This window comes from Leuciscus leuciscus (assembly GCF_965113295.1).
Source record: "Leuciscus leuciscus genome assembly, chromosome: 1".
In the NCBI taxonomy this organism is placed as follows: Eukaryota; Metazoa; Chordata; class Actinopteri; order Cypriniformes; family Leuciscidae; genus Leuciscus; species Leuciscus leuciscus.
The window spans coordinates 9680570-9708252 of NC_138725.1; the positions used below are offsets into that span (position 1 = coordinate 9680570).

The following is a 27683-nucleotide window of genomic DNA, read 5'->3' on the forward strand; positions in this document are numbered from 1 at the left end:
TAAACTTCTAACTTCTTTAAACTTCTAACTTCTTTAAACTTCTAACTTCTTTAAACTTCTAACTTCTTTAAACTTCTAACTTTTTTAAACTTCTAACTTTTTTAAACTTCTAACTTTTTTAAACTTCTAACTTTTTTAAACTTCTAACTTCTTTAAACTTCTAACTTCTTTAAACTTCTAACTTCTTTAAACTTCTAACTTCTTTAAACTTCTAACTTCTTTAAACTTCTAACTTCTTTAAACTTCTAACTTCTTTAAACTTCTAACTTCTTTAAACTTCTTCAAACTCTCTGGTCAGGCTTTCTCAAGCCAACTTAAAGTTTGTCTCAAACTTTTTTTTCTAGTTTCTCTTTGTACACATATAGGCCTACACGCTTTAATAGACGTATTCACGTCTAAACACAATCTAAACAAACTATTATTCAATGCATTACTTCTATATAACTATATATAAAGTTGCTCAAGCAAGTGGTAAAATATTTAACCATGCACTTATATTAAAATCGCATACATAAATAAATCTTGCATGTCACAAAGAACTTGTTTTTCCACCTCCATGAATGAGACGAGTGTTGTTCATTATGTCGCCTTGTTGAAGTAAATGTAGTTTTCCTTGATTTACCCCGGTCTTGAAGTAAAAAGATGATTGTGAAAAATAGTAGAATTTAGTTAAATGAATTTATGGTGAGATTACTACATTTTATTTTATTAAATGCATGCGGTGTCACTTTAATTCAGCGTGTGCACACAGCAGAAATAGACCCTGGTGCGGAAACGATCACTGCACTGCTTTATACGCACCGGAACTGGAACGGATTGCCGGACCGCAACCGCGTGCAGTGTGAAAGCTCGAACCTGTTAACATGGGTACGGAAAAAAATACGCACCGCATATGCACTGCAAACAGAGTATTTGTGAAACGGGCGTCACACTCCACGCAGATGCAGAAAGTGTCGCCTTTGTAAGTGACGACAACGATGTGTGAACGACCGTGTAGCTGACTCGTTTGTTAGCATTGCTGGAGGAAGAGAGTCATCTTGCATTGCAAGAATGCTATACAAAAACGGTGCTGTACAAAAACGTAAATTATAGTTCGCCTCAACGTTTTTTATTTGTGAATTTATTTAATTTGTATTATTTCTTCCCCAAGCTCATAAAATAAATTTGGGTCGCACATAAATTGACAGGGTCGGTCGGAAACCAGAACCAAACCATTTTTTTTAGGCCTAGGGTGATGTGTGTCTAACTTACAAAGAAGAGACTTTGTTTCACAGCACATGACAATAAACTAGATGTACCGCATGGCGGTACAAAATATGACCGCCGCTCAGGCCTGCACTGGCTTTCCACAAAAATAAATGACGTGGAGCAATTTGGCTGTATTGCGTGTTTATGTATATACCTAAAAAAAATAGTAGTATGTGCATGTCTGTCTGTGTGTGTATGTGTGTGTGTGTTTGTGTATGTGTGTGTCTGTGTGTGTATGTATGCGTGCGTACATGTGTGTGCGCGCGTGTGTGTTTGTGTGTGTGTGTCTGTGCATGTAGATTTGTATGTGTGTGTATGGGTGTGTGTCTGTGCGTGTGGATGTCAGTGTGTGTGCATGCTTGCGTTTGTTTGTATTCCTTCATGTGTGTGTGTGACAGTTAGGGTTGCCAACTTCAGAAAAGGAAAATGCGGGAGAATCCTGGTTATTTATAGGAAAATGAGGGACACTCAAAATATTTGTACTGTATCACACACTGTACGTCATTTCAGTGTCTGCAGTTAAGTTTGTGTTTAAAAGGTTATCAGACATAAACACATTTGTATTGCTTAACCTATTTATGTATTTAATTCTAAAAATAATTTTAATGTCATACATGAAAAAAGTAACATTACAAACAAACCATAGTTCAAAATAACAGCAGTTATCTAAAATAGAAAGCTTTTTTAACATTATACACTAGGCTTACAGTTCAAAAGTTTGGGGTTAGTAAGATTATTTTTTGGGAAAAAAAATAAAGAGTAATTGCCTACTTTTATTCAGCAAGGATGCATTACATTAATCAAAAGTGACAGTTAAGATAATGTTAAGTCAAGTCAAGTCAACTTTATTTATATAGCGCTTTTCACAATACAGATTGTATCAAAGCAGCTTCACAGTATTAGATAAAATAGTACATCAGTGTTTGTTTCTAGTGTAAAACATCCACGTTTGGTAATGCTGATCAATAGTATTGTTGATTGATTAATTAAATTAAGTTTCCCCAACTGAGCAAGCCAAAGGCAACCAGTTACAAATGTTACAAAAGCTTTCTATGTACTTTCTAAAAGCTTTAAAACATTAATAATAATCAGAAATGTTTTTTGAGCATATTATTCCCTCAGGTAGATTACATGTTTTCTTGCGTGGCTGGATGTTAGACTCATGAACAATAATCACGTTGTTTGCATTCGCCAAAATTGATTAGCCAAAATCAAAACGTGGACAGTGAAAGGAAATTACCGTTAGCGCGAGACGAGTCCGGCTTGAAGCGGAAGCAACCAGACGGCAGAGGATGTTCGCAAATCAAACAATGATTTGTCTCAAAACAGTGATTAAAAAAAGCTGTGATTGGATGATGACAGGTGTCGGTGATCATTCTCAAGTGTCGTGGTCAGCACTGCTGCTGTTGCTGTTGTATCAGTCAGTGGTTTATCAGCTTGTCAAAAAACGGGACACGGGAGGTCACGCACATGACAAATAAATTAGGCCCAAAATACGGGACGTCCCGCCTAATTCGGGACAGTTGGCAACCTTAGTGACAGTATCATCCTAAACCAGCAACCCTTCGCTCAACACCACCATCTACAGGCCGATGAGTGTACAGTCACTAAATGTGCACATAAAGGGGGTGGGGATTGGCCCCTGGGGACCAAATGAAATTTTTCCGTAAAAGTCTAGTGGGGCTACATGCCCACCAAATTTCATGTTCCCCGGTGTTTCGGTGTCCCTGGTATCGTTGACAAAAAAAAAAAAAAAAAAAAAAAAAAACTTTGACAATCCCTTTATGACCGCTTTCGCTAGCTATGCTAGCGGCGGTCATAATTACCGTGATCTCAGACTGTGTTTAAGTTAGTCAGGGGGCCAATTCTGAAAAGGGCTTCCGTTAAGACTTTTGCGGACATGTTTTGGTACAAGCTGTCACCCTATTTTTTTTAGTTAGAAGACACCCATAGGTAAGATATTAGGGTGGTTGTCAAGCTGAATTTTTGTGACTTGTACAAGCAATTTCAGGCCAATTTTTTGGTTTCCTGCTCAACACGACATGCCAACAGTAAATGTTGAATATCTCCACAACCACAAGGACCATATTCATAAAAATGGTATCAAATGAAAGCCAACACTCATGGGATGTCTGCTGAAGTGTCAGAATGAACATTTATTGTACAGTGTAAGAGACAACAGAACTAGAACATGAAAAAAACTATCTCCGCCTAAAGAGAACCAGTTTTCAAAGTGAATATCAGCTTGGAAACATAACCTAGTATCCCAAAACCTCTATCAATCAGTACCCATATCTATGGGAATGAGTCAAGCCAAGTTTAAAGCTTGTAGGGAGAGACAGTGCAATGCTGCACAAGTTATAATACTTTAATGTCAAGGCGGAAATTTAGAACTGTAGATAATGGTCTATGGTGCTATTTGACTTAGTATACCAGGTTGTAACACACATTATATTACATTCACATATCACTATAGTTATTAATTCCATCCTAACAAAACTGCTTTCTCACTTCTTTAGGGTTAGTAACTAGTTAGTAGTAATAACTATATGTAATAGTCGTATGGCAAAGGTATGTTTTTCCCCATCAAAGCAGTGGCTCTCAGGTTGTCAGTCTCATCCCTTTGAGACTGAATGGATTGAATAAGCAAGGTCAAGCTAAGCGCAATGCAAATAATGGTGTGTGTCGATTATATTGCAAAAATATTGCACAATATTATACTACAATAATCTCCAGAAAGAGCACAAAGACACCACTTCCTGAAAAATCACTTCAATCAAAGGGCTTTATCTTGGCTGTATTTTCCATATTTGTCTTGACAAATGAAACATTGTTCCCAATCAATATCTCTTCCCATTTGTTTTTCTTTGGATGCTAGGCTTACAGCTTCCTCTGGATCCATGATATTATGGGGTGCCGTTTGTAAAGCGGCTCACGCTGAAAATAACAGCAACATTTTGTCACATTTAGCTTCAAACAATGTTTAAAAAACTGGTATGAATTTTTGACGGTCACTTTTTAGCACATTTACAACAATATTTGTCAACGTAGAGATATTTTAAATAGTTAAATCTTAATATTAAATGTTACACCTAAATGTTAAATGTTAAATCTAAATGCTAAATCTAAATGTTAAATCTAAATCTAAATGTTAAATCTAAATGTTAAATATAAATGTTAAATATAAATGTTAAATCTAAATATTAAATCTAAATCTAAATATTAAATCTAAATGTTAAATCTAAATCTAAATGTTAAATCTAAATCTAAATGTTAAATCTAAATATTAAATCTAAATCTAAATGTTAAATCTAAATGTTAAATCTAAATCTAAATGTTAAATCTAAATCTAAATGTTAAATCTAAATGTTGAATCTAAATCTAAATGTTAAATCTAAATCTTGAATCTAAATCTAAATGTTAAATCTAAATCTAAATGTTAAATCTAAATGTTGAATCTAAATCTAAATGTTAAATCTAAATCTAAATGTTAAATCTAAATGTTGAATCTAAATCTAAATGTTAAATCTAAATCTAAATGTTAAATCTAAATCTAAATGTTAAATCTAAATGTTAAATCTAAATCTAAATCTAAATGTTGAATCTAAATCCGATTACCGCCATTTTGAATTTGCATATTTGTTAAATATTTAGTTTCACCTGAAACATTTAGATTCAACATTTAGATTTAGATTTAGATGTAACATTTAGATTTAGATTTAACATTTAGATTTAGATTTAACATTTAGATTTAACATTTAGATTTAACATTTAGATTTAGATTTAACATTTAGATTTAACATTTAGATTTAGATTTAACATTTAGATTTAACATTTAGATTTAGATTTAACATTTAGATTTAATATTTAGATTTAATATTTAGATTTAACATTACGATTTAGATTTAACATTTAGATTTAATATTCAGATTTTACATTTAGATTTAGATTTAATATTTAGATTTAACATTTAGATTTAGATTTAATATTTAGATTTAACATTTAGATTAAGATTTAGATTTAATATTTAGATTTAACATTAAGATTTAGATTTAACATTTAGATTTAGATTTAACATTTAGATTTAGATTTAACATTTAGATTTAACATTTAGATTTAGATTTAACATTTAGATTTAGATTTAACATTTAGATTTAACATTTAGGTGTAACATTTAATATTTAGGTGTAACATTTAATATTTAAATTTAACTATTTAAAATATTTCTAAGTTGACAAATATTGTTGTAAATGTGGTATAAAAAGTGACCGTCAAAAATTCATACCAGTTTTTTAAACATTGTTTGAAGCTAAATGTGACAAAATGTTGCTGTTATTTTCAGTGTGAGCCGCTTTATAGTGATGTTACGTATGACACTGAAGCTTCGATGCGCGTATCACACAAGCGACACAATTTCTAGTGAAGCCCCGTATCGGGGCGTGTATCAGTTTACTAGAGTCACGTGATCGATGACAAACGAAGCCTCACTTTCTGTCAAATCACGTGCGCGTTTCGCTTTGGGTGTCAGAAGGCTCGAACTCCAGATCTTATTTAACGAGTCATTGCTGGCTCAGTCTGGTTGATGTGTTTGTGAGGAGAGTGTTGTACTTTGAAAGTGAATCAATATTACATTTAAATAACCAACATTTATTTTTCACTACTTAGGCTATAATTTGTTCGTTGTTTTTGTGTCTTTTTGTTTTTGTAAAATCTTTGCACTTTTTGGTGATTTTAGGTAATTTGGTGTTGGTATTTGGGTTTAGGGTGGGTTATAGGGTGTTGGTGTTTGGTGAAGGGTTTGTATTTAGAGCAATGGCAACGGCCAAAAATAATAAATATAATTAAAAACTTTATCACCTTTCTGTCATTCCTACAGTTAAGCACTATCAGTAACAAGTGTCATAAGCACATTTAATAACAGATTAACCTATCAGACAACGTCCTTATTCATTTTGTGTGTGTGGAGAGAGAGAGAGAGAGAGAGAGAGAGAGAGAGAGAGAGAGAGAGAGAGAGAGAGACAGAGTAGGCCTACATTAAATCTTGTTGAATCATATAAGTTTATATTATATTTTATTGTCACACTTTAATGGGAAAATGAATTTATTTAATGAACAAATCAAACACAAACATGTAATGCTTTTATTTGTACACATAACATTGAAACTATGGAGTGTGTTGTGGTTGCTTCATCTGCCAGAGCTTCTAACACAGGCTTCTGGCTGCTTTCTTTTAAATAACCACCAGATGGCGCTGCTCTCGGCGCTGTTCTCGACACTCTCGAAGCTTTGAATCTTTTCCCGGAACAGTCAGGAGAAAGCCTCAGTGATTCATGAGGCTTCATTTCCCCATCCCTACCGCTTTACAAACGGCGCCCCATATGTTATCTCATCTGAAGGCAAATATATGTTTCACTACACTAGTCTGATTCACTACACTACGGTTTCTGAGTGGATCACTACAATGTCCTCTGACATAAGCTGAGGGCTTTGCTATCTAACAAACTTAGTAACACTTTTAGCTATAGCAGACTGTAAAATAGGCTGCTGTGCAGCAAATAAATTAAAAACAATATTTCCATTACACATCTGCACAAAACTTAATTTACCTATTAGTAAGTAAGCTAGTAATTATGAAAGTAAATTAGCCTAGCTATACACTCACCTAAAGGATTATTAGGAACACCTGTTCAATTTCTCATTAATGCAATTATCTAATCAACCAATCACATGGCAGTTGCTTCAATGCATTTAGGGGTGTGGTCCTGGTCAAGACAATCTCCTGAACTCCAAACTGAATGTCAGAATGGGAAAGAAAGGTGATTTAAGCAATTTTAAGCGTGGCATGGTTGTTGGTGCCAGACGGGCTGGTCTGAGTATTTCACAATCTGCTCAGTTACTGGGATTTTCACGCACAACCATTTCTAGGGTTTACAAAGAATGGTGTGAAAAGGGAAAAACATCCAGTATGCGGCAGTCCTGTGGGCGAAAATGCCTTGTTGATGCTAGAGGTCAGAGGAGGATGGGCCGACTGATTAAAGCTGATAGAAGAGCAACTTTGACTGAAATAACCACTCGTTACAACCGAGGTATGCAGCAAAGCATTTGTGAAGCCACAACACGCACAACCTTGAGGCGGATGGGCTACAACAGCAGAAGACCCCAACAGGTACCACTCATCTCCACTGCAAAGAGGAAAAAGAGGCTACAATTTGCACGAGCTCACCAAAATTGGACAGTTGAAGACTAGAAAAATGTTGCCTGGTCTGATGAGTCTCGATTTCTGTTGAGACATTCAGATGGTAGAGTCAGAATTTGGCGTAAACAGAATGAGAACATGGATCCATCATGCCTTGTTACCACTGTGCAGGCTGGTGGTGGTGGTGTAATGGTGTGGGGGATGTTTTCTTGGCACACTTTAGGCCCCTTAGTGCCAATTGGGCATCGTTTAAATGCCACGGCCTACCTGAGCATTGTTTCTGACCATGTTCCTCCCTTTATGACCACCATGTACCCATCCTTTGATGGCTACTTCCAGCAGGATAATGCACCATGTCACAAAGCTCGAATCATTTCAAATTGGTTTCTTGAACATGACAATGAGTTCACTGTACTAAAATGGCCCCCACAGTGACCAGATCTCAACCCAATAGAGCATCTTTGGGATGTGGTGGAACGGGAGCTTCGTGCCCTGGATGTGCATCCCACAAATCTCTATCAACTGCAAGATGCTATCCTATCAATATGGGCCAACATTTCTAAAGAATAAGGGTGTCACGATTTCGATCGATCGATCGAAATTAATGCTCAATCTCGATTATCGAATCAAAAAATGGAATTGCCTGCTCGGCTTGCCTGTAATAGGTAAAACTCCTTTTCTCGAGAATATTGAAGCCTTTATTTTAAAACACATTGCAGCTGCACAGCGAGAGCATCATATCTCGTCTGAGCGAGCTGATTGTCTGTGCTGCGGCAACTGCACGAACCTATGGCGAGTTAGCAGTGGCGTACGGTCCAATGGGAGCACATGGCGCCCTGCCAACCTCGAGCGCGCCAATTTGGACGTGGCTGGAGAGTATAATTCACAAAAAAACTCGCCAAAGGATTTTAGGTTTAAATCAACTGAAGCGAAGTACCTGATATGAGCGAAATAGCACGGCAAGGCAAAGCAGTACTCATTCCTTTATCTCTAAGGGAACCGAGGTTACGCAAGTAACTGTTGTGGCGAATTCATAGTTCTTTTTGGTTCAGGTCTCAAAGAAGTTTCTCAGAGTCGAGGCTCCAGGTCAGAAGAATTTACTTTATTGTACAAAACAACAAAGGAGAAGCCGGCCGGCCGTCCGGACATCTGAAGTTACAATGGCCAGTGTTCATGTCTTATATTTTTTCTTATCGCTAGGTGCCCAATGGGCACCCTCAAATCTATCTCTTCCCCTCTGTCACGCCTGGTGACCGTGGCACAGTTAGACATGTCTTCTCTATTGGTCAAACCTCACACAATGGTGCTCTGTTTCATACTGTATTTTGACACTTTGCATTTGCTGATGCATACTGGTTATTTTCCATTCTCTCATCCTTTCTCAGACCCATTTTGTCATGCTTGTCATTTTCATTACATCATACTTAGACATGAATCAAGGAAATTCTCCAACATAACCAAGTAGCCTACGTTCCCTTACGAGAACGTTCTCTCGTACTGCATTGCAAATGCTGTGGGAACCCAATTTAAAACGCCGTGCTATTCGCCTGTGACTGCTCTGAGGAGTCCAGGGAGCCCCGGGACTATAATAGCCAGGTAATAGGTTATATTGTTTAAGTTTCCAATTGACTGAAGATATAAGTTATTGTTACATTATGTTGTTAATAAACGTTTTAAATTTGACAATGTAGTGTGTGGTATTGCGAACAAAGGTCAGATATTATTATATTGCATAAAAGTCTTAAAATGGCATAGCTTGTGCTTTCAATTTATTTTTTTAAAATCGAGAATCGAATCGAACCGTGACTTTAGAATCGAAAATGTAATCGAATCGAGGATTTGGAGAATCGTGACACCCTTACTAAAGAATGCTTTCAGCACCTGAATCAATGCCACGTAGAATTAAGGCAGTTCTGAAGGCGAAAGGGGGTCAAACACAGTATTAGTATGGTGTTCCTAATAATCCTTTAGGTGAGTGTATGTCTGGTAAGTATATAGCTAGTTGGAAAACAGTTTAGCTTACCTGTTTCAGGCAACATTTGATGGTAGAATGGTAGAATCTTGAGGTAAATGTTTGTGTAGACAAATAGATCAAGTTAATCTGTTGTGTGATTGTGTGATTCACTCCTTTATAAAGTTTTGTTCAGACTGTACTGTTGACACCTGCTGTGATCATCTTCTCTGGATCTGCTGCCTCAATCTGCTGCCAAATCACAGTGTGATACTCTTGTGGTATTTATTGATTATTATTTTTTAATGATCATGCTTGCACATAAGTTGGATTATATTGCACATTTGCCCAAAATTACAATAGGTAACATGGAAGAAAATGGAAGCACTTTGGGAAAAAAAATCCGCTTTTACCACTTTTAAGAATATAGTGTTAAAATGGACAAAAAAACATTTTCTAAGCTGACAACCTGGCTAGAACACATGTTGAGGGGATAAATATTAATACTGGATAGGTTGTATACTTGTACCAAAAAGTGTCCGACAAAGTTTTAATATCAGTTTTGGCCCCCTGACTAAGTGGTTTCTTCACTGCATGGATCTTCATGTGTAGCTTCATGTCACTTTTAAAAGCAAAACTCTTCCGACACTGATCACACGTGTGCAGCTTCCCACTGCTGTGGATCCTCATGCATTTTCAGATGTGATAACCGAGTGAATCTCTTGTCACAGTGTGAACACTTGTAAGGTTTTTCTCAAGTGTGGATCCTCTCATGTGTTTTCAGAGATGATGCGTGTCTGAATCTCTTGTCACAGTGTGAACACTTGTAAGGTTTTTCTCCAGTGTGGATCCTCTGGTGCTGTTTTAAACTGCCCGCTGTATTAAAAGTCTTCTCACACTCAAAGCACATGTACTCTCTCACACCAGTGTGTATTTTCTCATGTCTATGTAAAGATTGCAGCAGTGAAAAACTCTTTCCACACACAGAACATGAATGCGGCTTCTCCTTCATATGAACTGTCAGGTGTCTCTTCAGCTCTGATGACCTAAGAAATGTTTTGCCACATTGATGACATGTTAATGGCTTCTCTCCGGTGTGGATCATCATGTGAACATTAAGGTTTGCTGATTGACTGAAACTCTTCCCGCACTGATCACATGAGAACGGCTTCTCTCCGGTGTGGACCCTCATGTGAAGATTAAGGGCTGATGATTGACTGAAACTCTTCCCGCACTGATCACATGAGAACGGCTTCTCTCCAGTGTGGATCCTCTCATGTGTTTTCAGAGATGATGAGTCACCGAATCTCTTGTCACAGTGTGAACACTTGTAAGGTTGTTCTCCAGTGTGTGTATTTTCATGTGTTTTCAGAGATGATGATTCACTGAATCTCTTGTCACAGTGTGAACACTTGTAAGGTTTTTCTCCAGTGTGAATTCTCTGGTGCCGTTTTAAACCGTCCGTTGTAGTAAAAGTCTTCTCACACTCAAAGCACATGTACTCTCTCACACCAGTGTGAGTTTTCTGATGTCTATGTAAATTAGGCAGCAGTGAAAAACCCTTTCCACACACAGAACATGAATGCGGCTTCTCCTTCATATGAACTGTCAGGTGTGTCTTCAGGTCTGATGCTCTAAGAAATGTTTTGCCACACTGATCACATGAGAACGGCTTCTCTCCAGTGTGGATCCTCATGTGAACATTAAGGGCTGATAAATGACTGAAACTCTTTCCACATTGATCACATGTGAACGGCTTCTCTCCTGTGTGGATCCTCATGTGAATCTCAAGACTTCCTTTGGTTGTGAGACTCTTTCCACATTGAGTGCAGGTGAAAGATTTCTTGGCTCTTCTTTTCTTTAAAATTTTATTTTTAGTCTTTGAGCGACTCAAAGGTTTTTCTCCAGGTTTGACATGATGTTCCTCCTCCACACTCAGTTCTTCACTCTCCTCCTTCACTTCACTCAGTTCTTCACTCTCCTCCTTCACTTCACTCAGTTCTTCTCTCTCCTCCTTCACTTCACTCAGTTCTTCACTCTCCTCCTTCACTTCCATCGGGTCTGACAGGAAAGAAACAAATGTTACATTTAATTTTCAGTACATCAAAATAACTCAAAGAGAGAAATATAAAGTGAAAGGACATGAAAGTGAGCCCTGGTGTAATAGTAGAAAGTAGACAACTGTTATGAAATATTATGATAATTTGATGCCTTTTTATAATTGATTATATGTCCTTGAAACTTTCCATGAACAAAGTAAATTTATCTTCCAATTATTATATTTAAAACATTATAGGCACAAATCCCATGTTTCTTTAGCAATAACTATATTATTTGTTATATGTTAAATTTATTATTTCTCAGTCATTACACACACATCCAAACTTTAATTGAGGATAGTAAGAGTGCAAGGGCTTTAGATACAGCTTTGGATGTGACTAGCTTCTGTCTGTGTAGAGGGAATGGTGTCGTCTTGCCGGCCCTAATTTAATAACAAATGATCGTTGCGACGGAGGCAAATCAATCAAAACTAACTTTAGCTGGAAAATAACTTTGTTATAGAACCGCTATAAAGCCAAAACAATCTTACGTTAAATTATACATTTATCTCTGTAAAGCTGCTTTGAGACAATCTACATTGTTAAAAGCGCTATATAAATGAAGATGACTTGACTAGCTTAGTGAACACTGTCCATTGTTGGGTCCCCAATACCGACTAAGCTAATGAAATATATGCTTCCAAAGGTCATAGATCCTCTTCTCTTAATATCATTAATTCCTCTTTGTCATTAGGATACAACATTACTGAGACTGCTCTCATTAGAGTCACAAATGATTTGCTCTTATCATCTGATCATGGTTGTATCTCTCTATAGCCTAAGTGTTACTCGATCTTAGTGCTGCATTTGACACTATCGACCACAACATCCTTTTAAATAGACTCAAACACTTTGTTGGCATTAGTGGAATTGCATTAGCATGGTTTAAAGGGGTGGTAAAACGCCTTTTTTCGAATTTGCATTATTTTTCACAAATTAAACCATTATTCTACACTGCTCTGTCCCTCCTTGTAAAAACGGTCGGATGATTTCCGCGTTCTATGAAGCCCCCCCTTCAAAATACGCAATGGGCTCAGATTGGTTAGCTGGCTCAGTGTGTAGTGATTCGCTAACCGCCAAGTACGGAAAATCGGAAACCTCACTCCCCCTTATCTTTACCGGTAGTTTGTGCTTCAGACAGTAAACAACGGCGTCAATATTGCCATACCAGTTTGAGCCCGAATCAGACCCAGAGAATGTTAGAGGAGAGGATCGAGCAGAACCTGCTCAAGAACAGCTGTTAAAGGGATAGTTCGCCCAAAAATGAAAATTCTGTCATCATTTACTCACCCTCAAGTTGTTTCAAACCTGTATGAATTTATTTTTTCTGCTGAACACAAAATAAGATATTTTGAAAAATGTCGGTAACCAAACAGTTGATGGACCCCATTGACTTCCATAGTAGGAAAAAAATACTATGGAAGTCAATGGGGTCCATCAACTGTCTGGTTGTCAAGATTATCTACTCGTAATGTCCTACTACTTAATTCTGAAAAAAAAACCAAAAAACAGATTCTAATTATTGGACAAAAAAGTCCTCACGTAATAACCTAGAATACTGTCTAACACTTGATGGCTGCTCTGTCAAGTCTTCGTCGTCGGTGAGGAACCTGGGTGTGCTCTTTGATACCAATCTTTCATATGAATGTCACGTGTCTAAAAAGATCTAAAAAAATATCTAAATTACGCCATATGCTCTCAAAATGCTGATTTCTCTGAAAATGCTGAGCAATTAGTTAATGCGTTCAAGACATCAAGGCTAGATTATTGTAATTCTCTACTGGGTGGTTGCCCTGCATGCGTAATAAACAAACTACAGCTGGTCCAAAACGCAGCAGCTCGAGTTCTTACCAGAACCAGGAAGTATGACCATATTAGCCCGGTTCTGTCAACACTGCACTGGCTCCCTATTAAACATCGTATAAATTTTTAAATATTGCTGATTACTTACAAAGCACTAAATGGTTTAGCTCCACAGTACTTGAGCGACCTCTTAACGCATTATAGTCCTTCATGTCTATTACGATCTCAAAATTACGGGCAGTTGAAAATACTTAGAATATCAAAATCGACTGCTGGCGGTAGATCCTTTTCCTATTTAGCACCAAAACTTTGGAACAGTCTTCCTAGCATTGTCCGGGAAGCAGACACACTCTGTCGGTTCAAAGCTAGACTAAAAGCACATCTCTTTAACCTAGCATACACATAACACATTATAGACTTCTATAACAGTGTTTATTTCGTTAATGAAACTATGACGAAAAAGTCAGGGACCTTTTTTTCCCTGACTAAGACAAGACGATGAGAGACGACACCCACGTCATTAAACGATAACTGTGACTATATTCAACACATGCATTATCGTTGACGAATAAAGACGAGACTGAAATGTGTTTAATTTTTTTTTTTAACTTGACCAAAACCACTTGTTTGTGTCAAATAAAGGAGATGACAACACATCGACTGTTTTTACGAGCGTTCAGGCATACGGTTGCCAGATTTCAATAATTTAACCCCCCAGTCAGAGCTTTTCTGTTAAAAGAACACGTTTTCTACCCGGTCTTTTCAATAGTATCTGGCAACCATGCGTGTGCGCTCTCTACACTGCTGAAGAAGCGCGAGCGATCTTCATTTGAGAGTTTCTACTTAAATTAAAGTGTCATTCAGTCGGTCTGTGTTCTGTCACGAGCCGCGCTGTTTGTCCGACTAAATCTGCGATCAAAATGCAGGTTGATATCCAGCAGTGTTTTTAATGTTGATCATATTATACGAGCAAGAATGCAATGTTTCCCGAATATCCACACGATTTCAAATGTGACATTGATTTTATACAACAGTTCAACAAACAGAAGGGTAACATTAAGTAATGTACTACATTTAAAACAGTATTGTCAGTAGGCTTATTGCTCTATTTTGCAACGAAAACCATAGCAGAACTGCTGCAAACATCTGTGGCTTTGAACGAATCGTGAATTCTGTGACCCGTTCATAAATATAGCAACTTGCTTCGTTACTGAATGAATGAATGACTCCATAAAAGAGACACTTCGTTTTTACCATCATTGCATATTTATTGAACATTGTTTAATAGGTTTTAAACGTCAGGTAAAAAATTAACTGGAAGAATCGATTAAAGGGGGCAAATATTGTCCCTTAATGGAAAAGGTGTGACTGCAGTCTAAGTGGAAGAGAGGGGGTACTAGGGGGTACAGCACTCTAAAAAACACTGAACAGCTGAACTATGGAAAAGGGGTATGTACAGTAGAAGTGCTGCTGCTAAAGAGTGAGTGCAATGTCAATACAGCCTGTTACCTTCATTTAAATTTATCATAAGCTTAATTGAATTGGCCTAGAGAGAAAAAATTATAATGACATTTTTTGTCTAAAGACTACATATAAATAGCTACCAAAATTCATGTCGGTAACTGCAGTTTGACTAAAAGTTGACAAAAAATGCAATGACTTTTCATCAACTAAAACTACACTAAAACTATGAAAGACAAAGTGACTAAAATGTGACAGACTAAAGCCCCTTTCACACAGAGATTTCGATCATAAAATTGCGCATTTCGTACCGTTTCACAGCTGGCGAACGATCCCGGCTTCAGCGTCATCACTACGACACGGCATTATTACGGCTTTTGTTCACACAGCGCGCGTCCCGGGACTGAACACGGCAATGTTACTAGGTCCCCAACCCGGCATCGATCCCGGCATTAAACCCGGGTCGTGTTTGCGTTCACACAGAAGGCGTTCCGGCAATTTGCCGGCAATTTCCCGGGTTCAATGCGCTGTGTGAAAGGGGCTCAATAAGCATTTTCGTCTGAAGATGAAGACTAAGACTAAATCAAAAATGGCTGCCAAAATTAACACTGTTCTATAATTCAATGTTAGGCTGCATAGATTAGGTCAGCCGAGACCGGGAACACTTCCCATAAATCTGGATGTACTCGTTACATCATAAGAATGGTATCTACGCTAATATTAGTCTCTGTTTATCCCGAGGTTTACCGCAGTCCGTTGGATCCAGGCCGTATCCAGATCTGATTAAGGACCAGCGCCTGGACACGACAACAACGCAGTCCTGAACTGTCAACTAGTCTTCTCCCCAATGAAGGCCTCCTTCCCTTTACCTCTATACCAGGGGTCACCAAACTTTTTTCTCTGGGGGCCACATTATCATTCCTGACTGTGATGGGGGGCCGGGTCCAGGTCAGCTATATAACATAGAATTGTATGACCCAGACCAAAATGACCACCAGCAGGCCTCATTGTGTAGTAGAGATTACTAGCCTGGCACAGCCATCCCCACTACTATATCCCCACTACTATATCAACACTTGATTCCTGGCACATATTTGTTTATCTTTACTAGTGGTTTGCAAAAGTTGTAATCGAGTCTTCACACTTTGTTTTAATTAAAGTTATTCTTCACAAATAATCGTTGGTCCACTATTCTTTGAGAACTCTGCACTCTCTTTTAGGCGTGGAACGGTACAGAAGTCACGGTTCGGTTCATACCTCGGTTAAGACATCACGGTTCGGTACGAGTTCGGTACAATGGAGGGAAAAGCAAAACAAAAATGCAGAAGGCTTGTGCATGTCTCAGGCTGGACCACCAAAAGAAAAATAAATGTATTAAACCTTGTATTTAAAAAAAAAAAAAGTTTTATTAATAAAGTAAAGGCATAGAACCAGTTTATTTGTAGTGCACTGACAATAGTTTTATATAATTAGTTCATTAATAAAAATACCTTGATATTTTTGGTAATTGTAACTGAATGAATTGAAAATTAATCTGCTACGTTTCATGTTTTTATGTTTCCACTGTTCGATCGCGGCCGCGCCTCATACACACACACACCGATCGCGGCCGCGCCTCACACACACACACACACACACACACACAAACACACACAAACACACACAAACACACACACACACACACACACACACACACACACACACACACACAAATATAAGTAAACACTTTACGAGTTTTCGATCGCACCCACACCTCTCTCTCAACATATTCCAGCATAGCAATATTTACATCGCAGCCTGCTTCAGAGGTAAGGCGGAGCTACAGATTAGGTGTCCCTAAAGAATCCGCGTATCTAACAGTAGTTCCGCATTACATTAATTAAATTGCACGCGAGTTTTATTTCTTTTTATACCGTGTATTCTCCGTGTAAATGTATGCACCAAACCGTGACGCCTGTACCATGACGTACCGTCCATGACGACTTTTGGGGATTGCCTCATAGGGCCGGTTCAAGTAGTAGGGGGCAGAGGGGCTGGGGGGCCAGTCAAAGGGGGGTGGCGGGCCTGAGTCGGCCCGCGGGCCTTAGTTTGGTGACCCCTGCTCTATACAGATAAAACGTTGTCAGGATAATTCCGGTTCGCGTGGCTACGCAGACGCGATGACAATTTCTGTATTATAAATCTTTAAGGCATAAAAAGAAGTTTGTTGAGAGTTGATTTTGTGAAGGACTACACGTCTGCGCACATATTCAAACACGCATACCTATCGCCCGAACACGTGATACACATATGCGCGTGCCTTCTGCATTTTCCCGGATTTGCGTTTCAGAGGTTTGCGCAGAGAAAACGGGTAATCGTTTGCACTTTCGAACCTATTTCAGGGAGTGCGTTCTCGAGACACTAGGCACTTTTTTGTGCGGATGGGCAGCCGGAGCGCGTTAAAGGGCACCTATTATGGAAGTTTGAAAATTACCTTTCATGTAGTGTGTAACATAGATCTAAGTGAACAAAAACATCCTGCAAAGTTTTATATATGAAAGTTCACCGTAAAAAAAGTTATTGTCTCTCAAAAGTAGGAGTCGACTCTGAGTCAATTTTAATGAATCGTTTTTCCAATGAGTCATTTTCCTTTTTGTTGTGACGTCAAGACGAAAAAATTTCAAATTGGCCGCACCCACTCATTGCGCACGCACGCAGACACCAGGGAAAGCTTGAAAACATCATGTCGACAACAAAACGCTGTGTTCTGAAGTGCGAATCAAAAGTGACCTTTTTTCACTGCCCAGGGACGAGCATACGTGAAGAATCAGTGGCTAGAGTTTATATTTACAACTATACCACACAAGTAACGTTGTAGCCCAAACCTTGTGCTGTGTTCGCGTCATTTTAATGACGATTGCTTTACAAACTGCTTTCAAGTGTGGATTCGCAAGCTGGTTGTTACAGAAGGACAGTTCAGTACCAAGTTTATTTGGATCAGCTTCCTCCTCCGAATCACAACCTGTAAGTATTATTAATAATTGTTGCTTTTATGTGTTATGTAGCATGCTCAAGTATTTGTGTGTTGTGTAAGTTACGATCAGCGCAGCTTCTAGGTCTCCAATGTAAAATTTTTTGAAGTGAAATGTTAGTCGTTGTTATTGGATTTGTCAAAGAATAGAGCACTACCTTGTAGTACTGCAGTGCTTTGTGACACCTTGAGGCTGAGGCCAGCAACTCGCCTTAGGGTGCCGGCTTGGGACCTGGCAATAGTTTTGGAAGGCCTGTCAGGGACTCCATTCAAGCCCCTAGATTCATTCTGACTTTCAAGACCATCTTTCTTCTAGCTATTTCGTCCCTCAAAAGAGTCGGAGACCGAATCAGGCCCTTTCGGTTTCTCCCACCTGCCTTGAGTTTTCACCCAGGATGGTCAAGGCATTCTTATACCCTAAGCAGAGATACGTCCCGAAGGTGCCGACCAATATTCCGAGGCCTATTGTACTGCAGGCTTTCTGTCGTCCTCTGTTTACTTCTTAAGACCAGGAAAAACTGAATCTCGTGTCCAGGGCGAGCACTGGATACTTGTGTCCACAGGGCTGCCCAGTGGAGAAAATCAGATCAGTTGTTTGTCTGCTTTGGATCACCCAAGAAGGGTCTTCCAGCCTCTAAGCAGACAATCAGCAAGTGAATAGTTGAGGCTCTCTCTCTTCCCTATCTCCCTATCTATCTCTTCCCTTCAAGAGGTTTGTGATGCGGCGGGTTGGTCCTTGCCGCTCACATTTGTGAGATATTATAGCCTGGACCTGGACGTATCTTGCCGACAGTTTTACATACAGGCAATTTTAAGTATGGCATATTGGGAATTCTTGTTCCCAAAGCGTCATTGATGCAGCGCGAGTTCCCTCGAAAGAGAAAGTCTCAGGTTACCACTGTAACCCTAGTTCCCTGAGAAGGTAACGAGATGCTGCGTCGCCCTGCACATACTTCCTGCATCCCTGTGATCGACTTTGCTTTGGCTCTCGAAGCTAGCGCCGGTTGCACAGGATGTGCTTTTATCCTTTACCCGCCCGTGACGTTCCTTCTTTCCAATGGACTAGTTGACATACGTGTTTCAGACGCAATCACGTAGGGGCGTTCCCAAATCATCATCGACGCAGCGTCTCGTTCCCTTCTCAGGGAACTAGGGTTACAGTTGTAACCTGAGACGTTTTCTTTGTAACAAAATACTGTTGAAAAACAAACAGAACTAAACTACATTGTGGAGATGATTCGAGCACTAGGGGTAGGAATCTCTAGGCACCTCACGATTCGATTACGATTCAGAGGGCTGCGATGCGATGATAAAACGGTTATTGATGTATCTTTTTTCTATATAGATTTTCTTTTTTACTTGCAATATATTTTATTAATTAAACAAATGGAAGTGATTTGGCAATAAATGTAGCGATAGAGTTTGTAATTCGCTTTTCTTTTTCCGAGTTGGGTGGAAGCTTTGAAGGTTGTCCTGGTTTCTGATCAGACGTGTGGTTTATAAAAGAATTATGCACCGAATTTGAATGCTTCCAATTAGATCTCGCTGCGATGTTATTAATTCTGCTGTGAATTTAAACGCTTTCTCACTGGATCTCCCAGCGCTGTGTAATAACAGTATAGTGTGATTGAGATCGGACCACGAATAAACCTGTTTCATGTTTCTGTTTCATTTGATATTTCTTGTATGTAACAGAAGATTGTAATGCAGAGGGTGCCAGTCGGATTTCTCGCTCAACCATCATGTGTCTCTGCCTTTTGCGTTTCGTCAATATTTCGTTATCAATGAACATTTCTGAAATCGGAAATTGATTTTTGACATTTGTGATTCGATTCAGAATCGTCAACATCGCGATGCATCTAATTGATTTAATCCCCCACCCCTATCGAGCATGTTGAAAATTATTCTTCAATCAAGCTTCTTACATCTACGATTAAATGTAAATTAAATGGCTACCGTTTCATACTGAGGTAACTGAGGCTTACTGTCTAACGCTTGCCACAAAGAACCGGCAAAAGTAATGATTATGCATGAGTCTGTCAGTGTCGGCTGCAAACAAAGTTGGTGATGCTGACTCGCCATCCTCGCAGCACTTAGTGAACGGGCCTATAGAGAGAAATGCACACTTCATACGAATTAGCCTACATAAGCAGAGAGTAGGTCAGTTCTTTTTGGTTTGAATTTTGTTTAAAAGTACACATTTCAAGCTTTCTATACATATTTATCAGGTCTGTGAGGCAAGTATAGCTTATACACTGAGTTTTTGTTTATTTATGAGGCGAGCTCCAGTTCACGCGCCGGCGCCTTCGTGTCCTGATTATATTGTCTGCTATATTTGCTTCTTATTTATTAAATCAGGGAATTTGTTGCTGAAACATTGATTAAATTAAGTTACAATTTATACAAAACGAAATTCACTATATACATATAAGATGAGTAAGATCATAAGATGCCCAATATATCAGGAGACATATGGGGAGGGTCAGACATGATTTTGACCACTTAAGTTTTGATTTGTAGAAAGCCTTTTCGTTAAGAATTTTGCCTTCTCACATGGTGACACAGGTTCCTGGATCTGAGTGTTGTGATTTCGGTTTCATGACACATATCACTACAGCCCTAATCAACACTTATTCAACAAGTCATTCGGGATCACCAGCAGATCAACTCACTTTATTCTGAGTGTTTGCTGTTAGAAACACATTATTTGAGTCAGATAGACAGGGCTCGACATTAAGGCTTGTCCGCTTGTCCGGGACAAGTGGATTTTTTTGTAGGACAAGTGGAAAATTAGTTGTTCCACTGGACAAGTTAAATTTCAAACAAAAAATGCCATGTTACTTCATGTTATGTGCCACTCATTACGTCTATAATTTTACAGATTTAATTTTACCGATTTGAGACGTCGCATAACTGCCAGATTCAAACTGTGCTTTCGCGCGTTGCCTGGAGCTGAGCCAGAGTCGGACGCGTTCAGTGCTGTCATATATCCCAACTAAGCAGTGTTTTCAACCTCATAATGTTTATTTTAGGTTTCAGATAGGCTATTTAAATACACATAAGCACAAGTAAAACAATACATTTGGAGTTTGTAAAATACACACTGATGTCTGTGGAAGCAGCAATAACAATCTATTCAAATATAATTTGCCGACATGTGTTATTCATATCAGACAAACATAGTGGAAGTAATGTTAACTAGGCTATTAAGTTTACTCTATTCTTTCAGTAAGAAACTTTTTTCTTTCGGGAGAAACTGATGAATTCACGTGCTGTAAGTTAAATCCGACTGACAGGACAACATTGCGGCGCCCATCTCATGTTATAGATCAAGATTATTTATAAAGGTTTTTAAACGACCAAACACACTCACTTAAACGTATTTGAGAATCGGAATATCAGACAGGCTGATTGATGACATGGTAAGCAAGTTTGTGAATATTTTGAATAAAAAAGGAAAAGCGAAATAAAAGCGACACATCTGTCATACAGTATTATTGTGGCTGCGGTGTATCGCGTGACGCCGCGTCGCCATGGAAACATTAAAGGGAACGTTCGCCTTGAAAAAACTCACTCTGGGGGTGGGGAGGGGGTGTCAGTTAGAATATTTTAAACTTGCGCGTGAAAGGGTTAAAGAAAAGGTCCAAAATAAATTTGTGTGTGCTGTAAAGTGATTAGAAAAAAAAATCGGAATCGGCAGGTCAAACTCAATGAAAAACCGGAATCGGCCTAGAAAATTGTAATCGGTGCATCTCTATGTCTACAAAAAATATTTTAGATATAGTATACAGTAAGTAATAAGTCTAGCTAGCTTGTCTAGCCAGCTTGCAAATTCTGAGGATACCTACACGAGTCACCACTTCCTCTGGTGATACACTGCACACCAGCGTGCAAAGAATTACTTTGTATTATGGAGTCTAGAGATCCTTATCTGAATCGGAGTCTGAATTTTATTAATATTGATAGTGTTTGGATGCTTTCAATAGTTTGTTCGAATTCTGCATTAGCAAAACACAAAAAAATAAATTATGTAAAACATAAATTTACTTGTCCAAAGGACAAGTGCCTCAAAAAGTTAATGTCAAGCCCTGGATAGATGACAAAAGCCTATTAAACTGCTCAATTGAAAGACAATACTGTCATTTCTCACACTAGTCGAGCCACGAACGCCGTGCTACATTAGATTTCACAAACGTAATTCCTATCGACCAGCTCACATCGCACGGCGTTCGTGGCTCGACTAGTCGAGACTGTTTTCCAAGATGGCTCCTGCCTGTAAATGCGTAATGTACTGTCTTTATAAAGTATCTTCTTATTAACCTGTCTGTACACTTACAAAGTTCTCAATGCTTCGGTTTGTATGTAAGGACCCTCATTATGTTACCGTGTTAGTGTGAGGCTATTTTGAGCCTTGTTAGTGGTATTAACTTGCGATTTACTTTTACTTACTCTCTGCCCTATATACTAGTGTTATAAGCTAATCTGTTTTTATAAATAAAACTCTTTACATTCGATTTTCATGAAAACGCATCGCAGGGAACGATCGACTCGGTAACCATGTGTTAATTAACCCCAGGTTCATTTTTCACTTGATTTGTCCTTTAAATAACAAGTGTTCAGTACATGGGCATGACATACAGTGAGTCTCAAACACCATTGTTTTCTCCTTCTTATTTAAATCTCGTTTTTTGAAAAACACCCCTGAAAAATAGGCGAATCTCCACATAACACCGACTGTGACGCAACAGTCGGGATCATTAATATGTACGCCTCCAAAAATGTGCATATGCCAGCCCATGTTCAATGCCATGTTCAATGTTCAATGTCAAATCATCGGAAGTTCTGCAGGTGAATAAACAAGCAAGGATCATAGGGAAAATGGCAGATCTATCTATCTATCTATCTATCTATCTATCTGATACCGCTACAGTTTAATTCGAAGTTGTTAGTTTGCTCTGCCCATTTCACCACGGACTGTTTTTCCAACCTGGAACAATATCAAGCAGCCAGGCTTCTCTCTGCATCTCATAATATTTTTTCCTCGAGAGACATCATGGCTTGCAAACGAGCGAAGCATGGCAGTTGCTCAGTGTTTGGATGTACAAATGAACACAAAAGTATTTTTTTAGTTCCTTCATCCGAGCCTCTGGAGAAGAAGCAGTGGGTTATGTGAAAATCTGATGCGTAATTGTTCAAGTTCAGAAAGATCAGGGGTGCAAACAGCGCGCTTTTCGGCGCCTCCCGCTTTTTTCACGTCAGTTTGGGTGACTTGTGTGAATCGTGCAGATCCGAAGAGTTTTTTTTTAAGGGGAGGGGGGGGGGGGGGGGGGGTCTGATTATAATTTAACCAACAGTAATTCTGGATTGCGTCCACCAACAAGTAAATAGGAAATAAGCGAATCAGAACACTGCGCGCCAAACCAGCAGTATGTGCGCAAGCGTGAACCACTAGTGTTTCTGTCTCACTCTGGATCTGCCACTGCATCACATTTCTCTCTGCGTGGCGTGGAGTGTCCGTTTTTATGTCGGCTCTCATGTTAACTGGTTAGAGCTTGTGTTAGAGCACAATGCCTGCGTGACACACACACTTCTCGAGCCAGGCCGAAACCGCGTGCTAGAAATAGAACCGCAACCGACGCCTATTTTTCACGCGACACGCAAGAGTGTTGGAAGTTTTCAGACAAAATAGAAGGCGCAAATACATATTAATGAATTACATTTTGATGCTTGAAAGTCTCTCGGTTTTGACAAATGCATATATAATTGTAATTTAAAAAATAGGCCTAATTATCGATTTTCAAATATTGCCCCTGTCAATAGGCCTACAGAACGAAATATTCTGTAGCCTATTTTGCCGTCAATACTGCCGACGTTGTCTTTGCTGTATCAGGCTATCTATTATGTTTAACATCCAAATGTAGATGGTCTGTCGGCGCACAGAGCCACTCAGTCGCAGACAGCACGTGAAGTTCGTGAACACCGAATTCCCTTTTCTTTCTTATCTATTTGTGTTTGAACAGACATGTGCACGAAAAAATAAGCCAGTGTCCGTCTCAACGAGTTTCCCCGTAAACGCAGTCAAAATAAAACGGATGCGTGTCATTACCGGTATTAGATACGTGCATTCGTCTTAAAGGGACAGCACCCAATATACCTGCAGCTGTTTGTGTCACCAAAGTTAATCAAACAACAAAAGAGAAAGAGCTTAATCACGTTTTGTCAAAAGATAAACTGTATTAATACTTAATACAGTTAATTTACCTGAAAAACATAAAGTACTGCTTTATTTCTCGTGTATTTGTGTTTTATTGTATTTATATTTGTATTTTGTTTATTAGTTTCTATGCAGATGCACTAGGCCTACCCTACACAATTACCCCAATCATCCTAGAATTATTAATTCTTTACAAAAAGAGCTATTCAATTCATCAGGTGAAATTGTTTTCAGGAAGTAGCAGTAAAGCAAGAAGAAGAAGTGCAAGATAGTTTTTCTAAATTTCATTTGACTCTATGTGCCTATAGGGGTGGGTTGGGGATGGTGGCAATGTAGTATCTGGATATTTGCCGCGGGACGAGGGCTTCGATTACCTCTCTCTTTTTTGACCATACATGTGTTTGCACCCCTGGAAAGATAATCTTTCTCTCAAAGTTGTTCAATACTGTTTGCATCAGTAAATCAAGCCAGTGACTAAACGCTCAACTTCACGTCGTTTCTCGCAGAAACTGCGTTGCAGTGATAAGATCTTCATTCACGCGATCAATCTGCTCAATGCTCATCACTGCAACCTTTTATGTGATGGGAATAGATCTAAATCCTTAAAAAACTACTCACGATTCGTTAATCCCGATAGCTGTAATATTAAAAATGTATAAAAGCTGTAATAGTAAAAGTTTTCCAGATAGATCTACATGTAATGCCAGATATTTCATATGCAAGCATGTCAGCCAATCACAGCAGTGGGCGTTTACACTGAAGTCTCACAGCAGACACGCCCCTTAAAACAGAGTGTTCAAATCAGGGGTTGAAATCAGGCTAGGAAATATGCCTTTTATTTCTAAATTATAACAACTTTAGATCTAAAAAAAACATACTAACATTATAAGGGCACCCCAGGAAACATTATAAAATAATAAAACAATCCATTCTAAGGCATCTTTAGTATAAGTTTATAGGTGTCTCTTACATTGTCCCACAGCAACATTAAAATAGTGTAGATAGTGTAGATAATGTTGATAATAATGATAATGTAAAATAGTGTGTACAATGTTTTATAATAATACAGTGTTCTATTTAGTGTCCATTTAATTCATTTAACATTTCATATTGGGGGTATCCAAGAAATTTCTTATATTTAAACACTTTTTTTTTAAAGTAACGCAATAGTAACTTTCCCTGGTAATTAGTTACTTTTGTAACTTTTCTTACTTTCTCAGCTCTCAGATTCAATTATGAAATTCAAACAATAAACACACGGTTTTGGTGCCTGACAAATCGCTGACAGAGTTCAAGCGGCACGTGAACCGATCATCTGTTATGCCACGTTACAGGCAACCTGTAACCCGTGTTTTTCCAACTCGTAACTGGGAATACATGTATTGTTTTTTTAGTACTTACGTAGTTATATCGTATTGTATCGATATCGAGATATCTGGCATGAAAATCGAGATATGAAATTTTGTCCATATCGTTCAGCCCTACCGAGGTCCACCCACCACAGATTTAACAAATCCTGTGAGAAACACTGGTATTGCTATGCTAATGCAGCTTATAGGTTGTTTTAGGATTCACCGCTGTGGAGTATAGGTCAACTGTATTAATTATGTCACATTTTTACTTATTTCATCTGTTAACTCTCACTCGTTCTTATACTCACATCATTTACATGACATTAGCGGTTTTAAGGAATATGATTTGGTATGCATATAATTAAGGGCGTGCAAAGATGGGTGGCGTTTATGATCATATAGGCCCTAGTGGCCTTCCAGTCCAGCCCTGAGTCAGACCAATGTCGTCTGCAAATTATGCTAGACCGTCGTCGGTTTCTCTATGTTTATTTAACACTTTGCGCTATTTTATTACTCTTTATTAAGCATTTCTTACGCATTTATTAATTTTGCACCTTAATGTTAAGAGATAATTGTTAAGTGTTCATTGTGATTTAGACTTATGTTTACATTATTATAATTATTTGAGTGTTTTCCATGGTTGTGTTGACATTTCTGCCTTTATAACTGAGGGGATTATAATCAGAGGAGGGTTAAGTTTAAAATAAAAAATGTTTAAATGTAATATATTTCTCTCCTGGTCCTTTAAATAGGTCATTATCAATATCGATATGAAACACTTAGGCTACTCATATTGTGATACAGTTTTCAGCCATATCGCCCAACCCTACTACAGATAAATAACTACTACAGCAGCATAATATGTCCAAATTAATCTAAAATCTTATCTAATCTAATCTAAAATATAGTTTAATGTTATGATTCATTAATCACTATAAGTTAGATCATTATAATAACATTTTATATGTGCAGAAACTGAAAATTACCATAACACTTTTGAAAATAAAGAGCACCACAGAGCACTATTGTACGAAGAGTAAAACGCTATACATAATTTTAAGTAGCAGCTAGGCTATTGATTTAATGTCTCACCTGGCTCATTATAGGCTGTATACGAGTAAAATAAAGTAAAGCATTTAGCAGATCTGTTCCAGTATGACACTTGAGATCGATATAACCCATTCATTCCCTTCATAGATCTCAAACTTTAACGTTTGACTTGACGAAACAATCACACAAACGAACACAAAATCGCTCAGGTCTGAATGAACTCAACATCTCCTCATGCTCGCTGCTGCTGCACTAAATGTTTATTTCAGAAGGAAGACGCCAGAAAAGACGCACACGTATCGCTGTGATCGATGAAAACAATACAGAAATGAGCCTGTCGCTTAATCAAACTGTATAAAGTGTGTGTGATAGTTGTGTAAATATGAGAAATACCGTGAACTGCTCTCCTCACCTCAGAAGAGTCGACGCTAATGGTGCGTTGCGTTCACACAAAACTCTCAATGAGGGAGGAGACGGCGCGAGCGAGCGGTGACGTCATCGGCCTCCAACGCACGCGCGTACGGGACACCCCCGCAGCCAATCAGGGCCACGCAGACAGATACTATTGGCTTTACTAGAAGCCTTCCATTATTATTATTATTTTAGAACTGAAGTGACTCCAGTTACTAAAGGTGAAAGGAACTTTTTCAAGTGAAGCCCAAAATAGGCAGAATAGGCAGAGGAGGATATATGCATTAGATTAATATTCACAAATAAATGTAAAGAGATTCACAAAAAAAATATCAAATTCACAAATAAATTGATTAAGATCCACAAATAAATGTAAGGAAATTCACAAAAAAATATCAAATTCACAAATAAATTAAATGAGATTTGCAAATAAAAAAATTACAAATGTTTTCTTACTTTACAAACACAACTCTGCCTGGCATTTATTTGTGAACCGGTTTCTGTGCATTTGTAAATCGCTGCATGTATCTGTGAATCTCTTCTTGTGCATTAGCGAATCCCCTCACGCATTTGTGGATTTTGAAACACTTCTAGAGAAATCCACAAAGTGGACTCCACCCACCGTTTACTCAAGCCAATCAGATAACGACCACAAATCACGTTTGGCTTTACACTCTGTGCGATCTTGCTCAGAAATAACTTTGCTCATTCATCATCCATCTGCACGGGCTCAAATAGGAAGTGTAGGCTATGCATAAGGCCCATACAATTGCTACAGCAAAGGATATTTAAAATTTGGATTTTGTAAGAATTAGACCATTAGACTGTGTATCAAGTCAAGCCACAATTTTGATGGGCCTTGGAAAAAGCCCAGCAAACATCGGTCCG

General features: G+C 38.4%; 1 protein-coding gene across 1 annotated transcript; it reads right to left on the reverse strand.

Annotated features, from left to right (window-relative positions):
- Window positions 1-9677: 9677 nt before the first annotated feature.
- LOC309492259 (uncharacterized protein) lies at window positions 9678-26827 on the reverse strand. Its single transcript, XM_082161166.1, has 2 exons — window positions 26778-26827; window positions 9678-11456 (listed from the first exon to the last, which is right to left on the reverse strand). The coding sequence occupies exon 2, from the start codon at window positions 11449-11451 to the stop codon at window positions 10150-10152; it is 1302 nt and encodes a 433-aa protein (XP_082017292.1). The 5' UTR covers window positions 11452-11456; window positions 26778-26827; the 3' UTR covers window positions 9678-10149.
- Between the last annotated feature and the right edge of the window lie 856 nt (window positions 26828-27683).